The 14239-nt window shown below is 38.0% G+C and overlaps 1 protein-coding gene across 1 annotated transcript in view; it reads left to right on the top strand.

The window, feature by feature from the left end:
• Positions 1-14239, top strand: part of MDFIC (MyoD family inhibitor domain containing) — a 132969-nt gene that overhangs the window by 20322 nt on the left and 98408 nt on the right. Inside the window, exon 2 of the mRNA XM_023737019.1 lies at positions 304-426. Within this exon, the coding sequence (XP_023592787.1) occupies positions 375-426 (52 nt within the window). The 5' untranslated portion in view covers positions 304-374. The remainder of the gene's footprint in view (positions 1-303; positions 427-14239) is intronic.

Raw genomic sequence — 14239 nt, 5'->3', positions numbered from 1 at the left:
GCCACTTTCATTCTTGATAAAACTTTTGCAGATCTTTGTATCATGACACATACAATAATTTTAAAAGATTATTTTTATTGTGTTTGTCTCTGTTTCCTCAATACTTGGCACATAATAGGTGCTCAGTAAATATTATTAAGTCCATAAGGGATGCGATAGTCAGCAGTACCTTTCCCATTTCCTTAAATGATGGCAGACTTAGAAGCGTTTAGAAAAATCTATAAACTAGAAAACAAATTGAGAAAAATGTATACATTTAATGACAGCAAATAAACATATGTACTTTTTTTTTTTTAAATACAGAAAAATGTGATGAAGAAAATACTGAGAAAGAGATAAGTCAAGCTGCCAGTAGTTGCTTTACACATGGAGAGATGCAAGACCAATCCATCTGGGGAAATCATTCAGATAGTGAACTCATCAGAAGTAAGTATTTTTAGAAAAAATAGGAATGATTTGGGGATATGACAATAATAATATGCTGTCAGTTAATTGTCACACATAATTCTATTGCAATTCTATAAATCAAGTTTATCTGATTTTTTTTTTTTATCATTTTAAAATATAGAGCTAAAACTGGGATATAAATAATGCTTTGTGTCAGCTTTTATCTTTTCTTTAGAAAGGATGAACTGACCTGTAAATATCTAAGTCTTTTTTATCCCCCAATAACTGATTTCCTCCCCCTTGGGCCCCTGGTGGCACAGTGATTAAGAGCTCAGTTGCTAATGCTAACCAAAAGGTTGGCAGTTCAAATCCACCAGCCACTCCTTGGAAACCCTGTACGGTAGTTCAGCTGCGTCCTTTAGGGTTGCTATGAGTCGGAATCCACTCAACGGCAACAGGCTTGGTTTTGGTTTTCCTTCCCCTTACCCTATTGGGAATGCATGATCTAAATGAACACGAACTTAGAGAATTTCTCTTTATATTATTTCTTATGTTATATTCTCCATAAAATCTTTTCAAATTTTGCAAATATAAGATCAATTTGATTTAATGTACATTCAACATTTTCAGTAAGTTATACTCATTTTTTTCTTCTTCTAAGATCCCAAGTGTATTGTTTTTAAATCCTTCTGACTCTGTTAGGTAGTTTACAGCTTATGGAGGGGGGAGTATCAGAATCCTCGCTGCCGGGTATTCCCTCTCATTTTAATGACTTTTTATGTAATTGAACAACTAGACTGTAAATATGGTTTTGTTGAAAAGTTGTAATTTTGACACATTGACTGTGGATTATTTTTAGGCAAGAGGCAATTTTGAGCATGGTGCAACTTATAGTTGACCAGATATTTTTTGATTTATGTGTTAAGCATGTTTAAAGTAAATATGTAGACAGTACTACTTGAACGTAATTTAAAAAAAAAAAGAAAACCATTGCTGTCCAGTTGATTCCGACTCATAGTGACCCTAAAGGACAGTGTAGAACTGCCCCATAGGGTTTACAAGGAGTGCCTGGTTAATTCAAACTGCTGACCTTTTGATTAGTAGCTGTAGCTCTTAACCACTGCGCCACCAGGGTTTAGGAATCCTCAATTGGGAAAATAGGTTATTTTTAGCTAGTGGAGATAATCTGCTACTCCATAATCTACCCAAAACCAGATGTACTACTGTTGAGTCGATTCTGACTCACAGCAACTCTGTAGGACAGAGTAAAACTACCCCATAGGGTTTCCAAGTCTAAATCATTACGGAAGCAGACTGCCACATCTTTCTCCCATGGAATGCCTGGTGGGTTTGAACTGCTGCTTCTGGTTAGCAGTCAAGCTCTTTAACCACTGGACCACTAGGCTCCTACTCCTACTCCATGACACATGTCCTTTAAAGAAATAGGAAATTGTTTCTGTTTTTACCTACTGCTAGTGTCCTGAAGGAAAGGGTGCTGGAGAAGTTCTGAACAAGGGAGGTAGTAGGGGTAAGGGTTAGCTACTTAAACTTACCTGAAATTTCAGACTTGGCCCTCTTTTATCCTCGCTTCTTCCATGCTTTCACAAACGTTCTCCCCATCTCTGCAGTTCTCTGTTTATCACCCTTTGGTGGTAAGTTATATAAGGTTTGGAAGGATTAGGTTATATGCTTAAGATTGGTTTTAAGTATAATCATAGAATTGTAAAGTTGGAAGAGAACTTATGGACGTTATTCTCCAAATGTTCCATTTTACGGATGAGGAAATGGAATCTGAGAGAAATAAAGTCATCTGCAAAAGACAACATAATTACTGGCAGAACAGGGACTGGAGGCACTGCTCTCAGAAGAGCTAGTCCCTAATTGCATGATACTAGTTCTTTTTCTTTTTAATTTTACTTACTGTGTTGTTGTTCAGAATATACGCAGCAAAACACCCACCAGTTCAGCAGTTTCTACATGTACCAATTAGTGACACTGATTACATTCTTTGAGTTGTGCAAACATTCTCACCTTTCTTTTCCAAGTTGTTGCTCTCCCAAAAACATAAAGTCACTACTTCCTCTGGTTCCTATCTCATCTTTCAAGTTGCTGTTGTCAATTTGATCTCATATAGATCTTAAAAGAGCATAATGCTCAAAACAAACATTTTTTCCTAGTTAAGCTAAACTGTTGTTTGGTTTTAAGAAAACTTCAGAGAATATTTTTGGTTTAGAGTTCAAAGATTATCTCAGGGCAGTAGTTTCAGGGGTTCATCCCACCTTCATGGCTCCAGGAAGTCTGGAGTCCATGTGAATTTTAACTTCTGTTCTGCAATTTCCCCCTTTTGATCAGAATTCTTCTATAGAATCTTTCATCAAAAAGTTCAGTAGCAATAGCCAGACAGCATCCAGTTCTTCTAGTCTCATGGCAAAAGAGGCAGTTGTTCACGGAGGCAATTAACATACCCCATATCCTCTTCCTGTTCCTAACTCTCCTTCTTCCTCTGTTGCTTCAGGCGAATAGAGATCAATTGTTGTGCCTTGGATGACCACTTGCAAAGTTTTAAGACCCCAGGCACTACACAACAAACTAGGAGGTAGAACAGAAGCTCTAAACACATTGTTAGGCCAGTTAACTGGGACGTCCCATGAAACCATGACCCTAAACCTCCAAACCAAGGAACCAAATCCCATGAGATTTTTGGTTGTACATAAGCAGCCTCAGCAGCAACTCTTTTTTTGGTCATTGTAAATGTATCTATCACACAACTTTTGCCAGTTCAACTTTTTATAGGTGTACAACTTACTGACAGCAACTACAGTAATCAGCTGTGCAACCCTACCCTTAATCAATGTGATATTTCTGTCACCATTAACCGGTACTAGTTCTTGATTAGATAGAGAGCTAATGCCAGAAAGTAAATGATATTGTTGCTTCCATCATTGAGAAAGTCATGCTTTAAAAAAAAAAAGGAACAAAAAGAATCTGCTGAACTCAGCAATGATGTCCTTGATTTATATTCTGGATTCAGCTCCTTGTCTTCTCACAGGAACAATTAGCAGACTGGTACCAGTCAGCGGACCTTACTTTGTGTTATTGGACTAGAACATAGGACATCTGACTCCTATCACAGTCAGCTGCTCTTCAAAATTGAAATTGTGAATGGTAGGAAGTTGGAACTTGAGCAGGAAGTTTAGATTCCCTGCAGTCAAGATCCTGGGATTCTGTGAAAGGCAGTTACCATGCTGTCCCACAACACTTAAGACAGACCTTGGTTATGACATGGCTCATTTAACAGTCTTCTTTTCCATACTGATGGCAGTTTACCATTTCTCATTCTCAGGCTCCAGAGTGGAAAGAGGAGCAGAATTGCTTTGTGGGAAACAAGTGCTTTTTGTTTGTTTGTTTTTTAAAACAAAACAAATAACTTTATAATTTAGACCTTTTTTTGATGTGTGTATTAACTCACAATACACAGGTACACATCCCAGTTACTTTGAAACTTGGAATATTTCTTTCCTCCTTAGAATATCTAGCTCCTGTCCCTAGCTGAAAACCAAATGAAATAAATCAGAAAAAAAAAAAAAAAAAGGACAAACCAACTTAACAGAAAACAAACAATAACAATGAAAACACCATTGAGGAAAAATTCCAGTTTTCAAACAAAAGATCTAAAAATGAGTGTGTTTTAGTTTAATTTTAGAACAATTTTGGTTTTCTACACCTTTGTCTTGTGGAAGGAAATAGGAACGAAGGAAGTGAGGCTCAGAAATTGGTGAGGAGCATTGGTAAAAAAAAAAATGTTTTAACATTTACTTAGCTTTTTCCAAAGAAATGAGCATTATTTCAAATAAACATTTCTACCAAAAACATATATTGGTTGTTTTCTAGCTGAATACTGATTCACTGTTGTGAAATGTATGCTCTTTTGAGATAGACGTATTTTGTCTGTGATTTCTTAATAATCAGAGAGCTAGAAAAGATCTTAGAGACAATGTTACTTCATTTTTACAGGGAGGAGGATTGTTTTTTTCAGTTTTTCTCATATTCACAGAATTGTAAGCCTGTCTCTTTCTCTGTGTGTGTTTCACTTGATTTATTTCCCTAGTCTCCCTTCCCAAGGCCCACACTAGGAGAATGTGAACAAGAGTTCATAGAACAAAAAACAAAATGCAAACGCTGTTGTATCAGCACACGGAGAGTCATGTTAACGTGTTAACACCTTTGTGTGATTTGATGAAACTCATTTTAGTCATAGAATTCGTACCACCAAAGGCAGTGGATTTCATATCAGTTGTGCTTTTTATTGTCTATACTGGTTAAATGAACAATGTCAAAATATGTTACAAATTACATAGTTTCTTTATTAAGAGAATGATGCAACCTGTGCCATGAGACACTGGAGTATTTGGGAACAACTGTCTAGTTTCCTGCTAATATGCACTGAAAGAATACAGAGAGAGAGATTTATGGCGTCCTCTGGCAGGGCTGCTGGGAGACCTGACGGATGAATGGTGACAGGAAAGATGAGGGCCAAAGAGAGTAATGGCACTTCTGCCTGAAACAGAAGCTGGCAAGAATTTCCAGATATTTGTGGGTGACTTGATTCTGGATTCTGGTTACAAATTTCAAAAACTACGTTTTGGTTATTTTCCCAGTCATACTTTTCTAGACAATGTCTACTTTGTTGGGTCTATAGAAAAATGTGATATCTGGGTTTCCAGAAGTGGAACATTTTGTATCATCTTTAAACTGAACTCAGTTGCAGATTACATTTGAAAGTTTGTTATTGTGATAGCTTCTGCTGTACCAGCTCCCTGATACTAAACTCTACGGTAGCTGCCTGACTTTCCTTCCTGGGCCTTGCCCACAGAGTCGTTGGCCACTGCTGTATAATTTAATGTCTGTTTCGCTCCACACCGCAGTTGGGGAGATGTGTGGTTTTCTCTTGCTTCAGCATCTAGCACATGTTTTGGGCCCAGTAAATATTTTGTAATAACAATAGGCCCTGGAAAGAAGGCTCTGGCTGAGAGCTGCCTGGGGGAGGAGGAGAACATCTGCCGTGAGTCAGACCAAGCTGGCTTCGGTTCCAGGAGTCCTGTGTGGCTCCCTGAGCACCTTGGAAGATGCGGACAGCTGGCTTTCACGAAGTTGATTTTCGTGTTCCCACTGTACTGCGCGGTTGGCTGGACTGAAGGATCTTCAGAAAAATGAGGCTGCCCAGGGTGTGGGAACGTTTTCAAATGCACAACCCACTCTTTTTCCAAGCTTCCATGGGACAGCTTAGCTGCATAAGCAAGAAGTGAAGGAGAGTGACTCTGTTGAATAACACTTCTTACTCTCTATCCATTATTGAGAGTGGTTAGTGAGAGCTGGCAGCTAATATCTCCGTTTCCCCAGATGTCTGCTGCTGTCTTTGTTGGACATTTAAGGCATAATTTATAGGAGACTGTTAACTGTCACTGTGATGAGGTTGCTTTTACTTTCCTTTTCTGAGAATAACTGAGCTCTGGAAAGTCAAGGGAGTGGCTGCTTTGGAAATTGTATTCTAATTAGAGGGTGTATTCTTGGGCCTCATAAACGAGATCCAAGTGGTGCATTTTCCAAATTGTTCTGTGAACTTTAACCCTGACCTCGGTGGACCACCCACTGTTGGCTCACATTGGTTTATGCTCCACTCAGAAGTGTGTGCTTTGTCTGCCTTCCGTGGTCCTTCCAGAAAACACTTTAGGTGGCAGACCTGGGTCTGCAGCCCAGGCTGCTCAGTGCTCCCAGGGCTTGGATTTTAAATTGGTTGCCCTTGAGTTGCTAACTTATTAGAGAAGATCCTTTCTGGAAGTTATAAATAAAAGAGAAGAAATCCATATGGAATCCTCCATTTCGAATAAATAGGCCACACACAGTCTGGTCAAGGAATGTGCATTGTACTTCTCATGAAATTTAAATTAAAAAGATGGTTCTAGCCATTCAAGTTCGTTAAAAAAAATTTAAACCAAATCAGTTAAAGAATTAAAAACGTAATAGAGGAGATTTTATAATTGGAAAGTTTGTTTTTTCATACTAACAATTTTTATCCTTTCTATAGTTTAAAACGCTTTTATATCTGGAGAAAATGTTTTGGTGTATAATTTAATTTTTGGAATGGGTCTTAAATTTTTGAGTTTATAAGAACATCTTTTTTTGTGAGAATGCTGGTTAAGCCTTTGGCTTTTCCCCCAGATTAGCGTATATGGTACAGTGTATAATTTGGAGCTATGCCTTGTTTTAATAATTGCTATTCCTGAGTTAGTACAATAAATGCTGCAGTGAAGTGACACCCTCAATTAATATTAATTTTTCTGTATAACCCATACTATGCATAAACTGATAACAGGCAATAGGCAACATTTCATGTTTTAATTAGACTGTAAAAGGAAAAGAAGTAACATTTTGATCTCAGTCTTTGTGGGGGATCTCTTAGGTAGTAAGGAGGGTGTGTGTGTGTGTATCTATGCTTGTACTTATAGGCATATGTAATATTTTCCTTTAATTTAGGTCAAATTCTGCTATTCTAATTATTTCCTATAGAACACTTACGTTTTTATTTGTTCCTTTTATAAAATGGCTTAGGTCTCTACCACAGATTTTTCTAGGTCTTTCTGAAAATTCTTAGTACTTAACTTTATCCTTGGACATAGCTTGCACATTCTTGTCTCCTAATTCTAAATGTCATTACTCAACTCCAGAAATTTTTCTTTGCTTCTGTTCTAAAATAAATTTCCATTAACTTATACTATTTTGTTCAGCTAATTCTCTCCTTTGTGATTTTATAGAATTCCCATGATCTGAAGCAGAGTTAGAATGCTCTACTTAAATGGTAATCCCCATTCTATTTAACCCATTTATTCATTTTGAAGAGTTTTTAGCTCTCATAATAGTAAGCACTTAATTGCCAGCAGAACACAGACCCTCTTTCTCTGTTTCACACTTGATCCCTTTATGGAGCTGATACATCATGCTTTTTCACTCATTTTACTACTTGAAACCTTACTCTTGGCATCCTCTGAGTTTCTTCTCAACACCAACAGGTCCTGTTATTAGGAACTCTATTAAATTTCTTTCTCCAGCCTTTGCCAACTTAATTGCTAATCACCCCTTAATGAATACCATTTCATCAGTTTAGGGAATGCCCTTTTATGTAAAATACTGAAAGAAAGGCAGATACTCAGGAGCTCTATTTACATATTTAGAACATTTCGTTCTTTGATGGTAAGGAAAGAGCTTTGAGAGAGCTGGATTTAAATTCCTTCAGTAGTTCTTTTGTTTGCACATTGTAGTAACTGTTATTTGGTTTACTTTAGAGTTTATATTAAAAGAGCCATAAACAAGCTCCTGGAGTCCCTGGGTGGTGCAAAAACTTGACGCAGTCGGCTGTTCACCAAAAGGTTGGAGGTTCTAGTCCATCTTGGATGGAAGACCTGTCAATTTACTTCCAAAAAAGCAGCTATTAGAAACCTTATGGAGCACAGTTCTTCTCTGACACACGTGAGGTCACCATGAGTCAGAATAGAATCAATGGCAACTGGTTTAAACAGCCCTCATATAAGTTGCTGTTGGATGCCACTGAGCCAGTTCTGACTCATAGCAGAACTTAACACTGCCCGGCCCTGTACCATCCTCACAATCTTTGCTTTGTTTGAGCCCATTGTTTTAACCACTATGTCAGTCCATCTCATTGAGAGTCTCCCGCTTTTTCACTGACTCTCTACCAAGTATGATATCCTTTTCCAGGGACTGGTCCCTCCTGATAACATGTCCGAAGTATGTGAGATGAAGTCTCGCCATACTCACTTCTGAGGAGCATTATGGCTCTACTTCCAAGACAGATTTTTTCCTTCTTTTTGTAGTCCATGGTATATTCAATACTCTTCGCCAACACCATAATTCAGACACATCAGTTCTTCTTTGATCTTCCTTATTCATTATCCAACTTTTACATGCATTGGAAGAGATTGAAAATACCATGGCTTGGGTCAGGAGCACCTTAGTGCTCAAAGCGACATCTTTGTATTTTAACACTTGAAACAGGTCTTCTGCAGCAGATTTGCCCAATGTAAGACGTTGTTTCATTCCTTGACTACTTTCTTCCATGGGCGTTGATTATGGATCCAAGTAAAATGAAATCTTTAACAACTTCAATCTTTTCTCCATTTATCATAAAGTTGCTTATTGGTTCAGTTGTATTATACGTACCATCTAATAAGATAGGTAGATGTAGCTTTCATTTTATGTTTCTGAGGTAATCTAGGATTCTTTCCCTAATGTCATTCATTCATTTTTGGGAACACATATTGGGAGCAAGTCATTGTGATTTTTGTTTTTCTCAGTATCTGTTCCTCCTACAGGTAACTCTCAAAAAAATTCTCTATTCTTCAATATGCTGATCAAATAGTTATGTGACTGCAGCTCAAATGCTTTGATCATTGCTCTAGAGAGAAATCTTTTTTTTTCTTTTTTTATTGTTGTGCTTTAAGTGAAAGTTTACCATTCAAGTTAGTTTCTCATACAGAAATTTATACATACATTGTTATGTGACCCTAGTCGCTCTCCCTGTACTGTGACAGCGCACCCCTCCTTTCCACCCCAGATTTCCCATGTCCATTCAACCAGCTCCTGACCTTCTCTGCCTTTCCAGTGAGGAATCTTTAACTATCAATTATTCAAAATCAAATTAATGATTTGGTTGCAGTTTGCAGGATTAGGTAGATAATCATAAGGTGTTTTGATGGACTGCTTATATTTAATTTATTAGGCAGTTCAATTAGTCAATTAGGCAGTTCTAGAATGTAGCTGAAGTTCCCTGATAACCTTCTTCCTCAGGATACATTATTCAATGCTCATCTGAGTTCTGCCCAAGAAACTAGGGAGAACCTTTGTCCATCTTTGGTTCTGAGCATCTTAGTCGAAGGTGCTAGGGGCCAGTGGAAGCCAATTGTCAGGTTTCACACCCTGGCTGTTTCGTTTATGACTGATGTTGGGCAAGTTACCTAACCTCACTGAGCTCACCCGTTTTCTCAATTTTAAGATGGACGTATACTAATACTATATGCCCCATTGTGTTATTTTGAGGATTATACAAGAAAGTGCATATTGTATGCTTAGTTAGCACAGATCTAAGTGAGTAAACATAATGAATTTATCTATTTTCATTATTATTATTATCCTTGGACCCAAATATCAGTTTGAAGGCTTTATTTTTCTTATTTTCCTTGGTTCCATTGAATTGGCATATCCAGACAATCCTAGGTGCGTAGACCAAGTCTTCATGAGACCTTTGATGTTTATATCCACAGCAGTAGCTAGCACATTGGATGCTACGTTGTTTATGCTTAATAAATCTTAATGACTTACGTGTATTGAATTAATGAGAGAAGGGAAGTTATGCTTTACCCACTTTGCATCTAATATTTCGGACTTTATGGTCCAATGATGAAGATTCTAATTCACTGTATTTTCCTTTTCTTTCTTCTAACCCCCTTCTTACTCCCAAGCCAGACATGATTCATTCGTGTCAAATTCCAGGTATTTATAGATAACTCTAATGAGATTGGATTCCCTGAGTGGTATAAACAGTTAATGCACTTGGCAGCTAACTGAAAGATTGATTTGAGTCCATCCAGAGGCACCTCAAAAGAAAAGCCTGACAGTCTGCATCCAAAAAAGCAGCCACTGAAAACCCTGTGGAGCACAGTTCTACTCTTAAACACATAGAGCTGCCATGAGTTGGAATCACTTCCAAGGCACCTGTTTATTTTTTTTCCCTAATGAGATTAAAGCAGTCAAGTCCTAAATTTGACTGCTGTTCATTGCTAAGGCTGTTCTGAAGAATTCTCAGTGAGCATCTTGTAGTAGTACTATGGATAACATTATCTGTGGAGGTGGGTAGGAATGGCATCTTATTAAGGGCCTGATTCATTATGTTTCTCATCTTTGTATACCTTTTTATCTCTCTCAAAAACATAGTACTTTCTTTTCTCTGCTTTCTTAAATTCTTTCCATGATGCCTGGGAAAGCGATCATTTTTTTTGCATGTGTGTTAAGATTAAATGAGAATATTTTGAAAATGCTTTGTATACTGTGAAGCACAATGAATATTAGTTGTTAATATTGTTGTTCTTATTATTACTATTAACATTGCTATTCTAATTTATTTCTTTACCCCTCACCCTTATCACGCACAATGACTCATTCACTTTGTAATCTGTATTCTGTTTCTTTTTGGTCAGAGGCTTTCAGTTCTTCCTGATATTCCTAAAATGTTTTGATCATTTTTTGGGTGAGGTGAGATGATACTGAAATGCAAGTGGTGGACAAGAGGTTGTTGAAGAAACTAGATTTATTCCTTTACCATTTGGGAATTCTTTGAGTCTCAGGGAGGAACTGAAGCCTGGGAACTAGCTTGAGATCACCCTGGAAATGCTAACCACTAAAGAAATAAATAACACTTAATGATTAAGATCATAAATGCTGTGGTCTAGATAATTTTACTTCTAAAACCTCAAACTTCCTGGATCCGACCACTCTGTGAACTTGCACATTAATTATTTTTTGTAGAACATGTTTTGATATGGAACTTTCAGGATTAGGAGTCAAATCATAACCTTGAAAACTGAATAAAAAATGAATTATGTAAAGATTGAGTGTTTACAGTTTGCTGACACTGTGTTTTGTTGGAGACAAGGTGATGAACAATACAGATGGTCTCTGTCTTCACAGTTTACAATCTGGTAGAAGAGACAGGCAGTTCAGCTGAAAATGATACTGTGTGTAGTGAATGCTATGATGGGGAAGTGCGGGATGCTGTATGTTAATGTGGGAGAAGCTCAGATCTTCACTTTGGGAAAGAGTCAGGGAGAGCCTTCTGGAGGAAATGATGTCTAAGATGATACCTATCTTAGGCTAGATTCGCTAGAGAAGTAAAACCAGTAAAGTGTATAAATATATAGAGAGCTTTATATCAAGGAAATGGCTCACGTGGTTGTAGAGGCTGGAACATCCCAAGTCCCTGAGTCAGGCTGGAGGCTTCTCCTGATTCATTTAGTCACAGGGGCTGGCAAACCCAAGACTGGCAGTTCAGAGAGCAGGGCTTCTATTCACAGGCTGCAGAGATTGACAGATCGCCAGATTGGCAGGCAAGACAGCAGGTAAGCTGCTAGCTCAAGTCCCAAGAACCGGAGGTCAGATGAACAGGAGCCAGCTGCAGGGTCCAGAGTGAGCAAAAGCCTACGAGCCTTGCCAGAAAGCACACCTATATAGGATGCAGGCCATATCCTCAAGGAAACTCCTTTTCAGCTCATTGGCTACTCACAGCAGATCCCATCATGGAGGTGATCACATTGTATCAAATCTCATCATGGAGGTGATCATACCATCATACGACCGCCAAACTACATCATAACTTCAAACCACTGAGGATCATGGCCCAGCCAAGCTGACACACAACCTTAACGATCACAATACCTAAATGAGTTAACCATTTGAAGCAGAGGATGGAAGGGGATGGGGTCAGAGTGTTGCTGGCCAAAGGTGCAGCATGTCCACAGGCCTAGAGGTAAGAGAACATGGCCACCTTGAGACAAATTGGAGAAATTTTGTGTCAGCTGGAATGTAAGATGTTAAATGAGGAGTAGTGAAAAATGACAGGGAAAGAGTCTGTTAACAGGGGTTACTGAAGGAGGTAGTGACTTACTCAGGTTTGTATTTTATGATGTCTGTATTTTAGGATGATTACTGTGGCAGTACTTAGAAAATAAATAAGAATGGGAAGGGCTGAATCATTAAGTGACCAACTGGGAGACTGTTGCATTGATCCATCAGAGAAAACAAAGTGTCCTGGACTGGGGTAATGGCAGGTGGGATTGCAAGAAGTTGATGGATTCAGCTTTTTATGAGTTGTGTCAAATAAAAAAAACAGATGCAGACTTTGATGGAAGAAAAGGGGGAAAGGGACTACAGGCAGTTCCTGGATTATGAATGAGTTCTGTTCCTAAGTCTGTCATTCAGTCAAATTTGTATATAAGTCAGAACAGTTAGGTATGATTTGTATCTGAAGTCAGTTAGTCAAATGTTTATCTTAGTATATAGTATATAGTGCACCTTTCTATGTGTAAAAAACATTAAAGAAACACTTCCAGATACACTGAAACATCTTTAACATAATAATACAGTAATAATATTAATGTTTTGATGCGTGTCACAAAGTAGCGCCGTTTGTTATTACAAACCATTGTATATACCTTGAATTTTTAATATAATAGGCTTTACGGGGGTTGGTTCATAACTACGGATTCTAAGTAAGTTGGACGGTCGTAACCAGGGGACTGCCTGATTTGAGATGGGGAGGAGCTATTGTAATAGAGGGAGCATTCTGACCATAAGATCAGAAAGTGTTTCAGTGAGTTAGGAAAGAAGCATTTTTTCTTTTATCGAGACTGAGAGTAAATGAAGCTAGAAAAATCCCAGGGATGGGGAAGTGGGATGAAAGGGAGACATCATCAGATAATAAATCGGAAGGTTTTACTCTGAGAGGCTGAGAGGCCAGCCTATTCTGCTGGAGGTGCCCTTAAAAAGGGGTAGTGTGTTGGCTCAGACTCCAGGAGGGACAAAGTTCAGGGTCGTGAGGGGAATAAGAGAAGCTTACCCAAAGTTTGTTTAATAAGCATTTTGTTTCTGTTTGATTAGTGGGGACCAGCAAGTCATTTACTTATTTCTGAGGCAGGGAATGGGGATTTGGAGGGCCTGTGTCTGGCCTTGTCATAGGTAAACAAGGGGGCACCTTTAAGTCTTATGTAAGTCATATGGGAAGGGTGGTTATTTGCAGTAAGCACAAAAGGTAGGGGGATTTCTTTAGCTGTGGTTGTTTTCCAGTATCACAGGTTTCAGGTAAAATTAAACATTATCAGGTGGAATCAGTACAACTTATTACATATGGGATAAAGGAGTTGCAGATGCTGGGAATAAGATCAAGGTTTTTAATTTACACAAATAAAAGTTGTGATGGAAGGATAATGGGATTTAAGGACATTGGCCAAAGAGGATTTGAAGTGGTGGGCTATGGATATCAGCTGGATAGGAAGGAAGTAAAGACAGGAAGGGTCTTATAAATAAGAAAAATCAGGGGTCTTAACTCTGAAAATTTCTATTATTTAAGAAACAAACAAAAAACAGGTATAGGTATTGTAGTTAAATGGGAGAACTGAAAAGATAGGGTGGGTTATGAGAATTGGGAAATAGGAATTTCAGATTTCTGAGGCGGAACAATTCCAGGTGAGGACAAAGCCTAAGGTGTGATCTTAAGGATGGGTGACTGAAATAGATTCTCCAATAGCCAGAGTGCCATATTGGGAAGAAGCTTTGGAAGTTTCCTAAAAATTGCCATATTTAACAGGTGGGAAAACAGAGACCCAGACATTTGCTCCAATCCACATGGCCAATAAAAGGCCAAGCCATAGCTGTATCTCTTGAGTTTAAATCTCTTGAAATCCCCATTGAAGTTTAATAGTTCAGGAGAAGTCAGCTGGTTGGTTATCTCTGAATCTTTGCTGCTTTAACTTAGTTACCTGTTGTAGATGAATGGAATAGTAGTTTGATATTTTCTAAGCTGAGTGCTCTTAAATGAATGAAAAATAATACAGATTGTTTATAGCTGCTTGTTTTCTTTATTGTAAAACTCTGAAGGGTTTTCTCCATCTGGGTTCAGTGGACATACAAAATTAGGATTTTTTTTAAAAGGATAATATGTCAGTGTGTGTGTATTATATATATATATATGTAAAATATATATACACACATTTATATATATATAAATGCAAGG

Source organism: Trichechus manatus, unplaced genomic scaffold (genome assembly GCF_000243295.1).
Source record: "Trichechus manatus latirostris isolate Lorelei unplaced genomic scaffold, TriManLat1.0 scaffold00096, whole genome shotgun sequence".
NCBI classification, from domain to species: domain Eukaryota; kingdom Metazoa; phylum Chordata; class Mammalia; order Sirenia; family Trichechidae; genus Trichechus; species Trichechus manatus.
The sequence above is the reverse complement of the archived record's forward strand: the minus strand, read 5'-3'. Positions and strand labels throughout refer to the sequence as shown.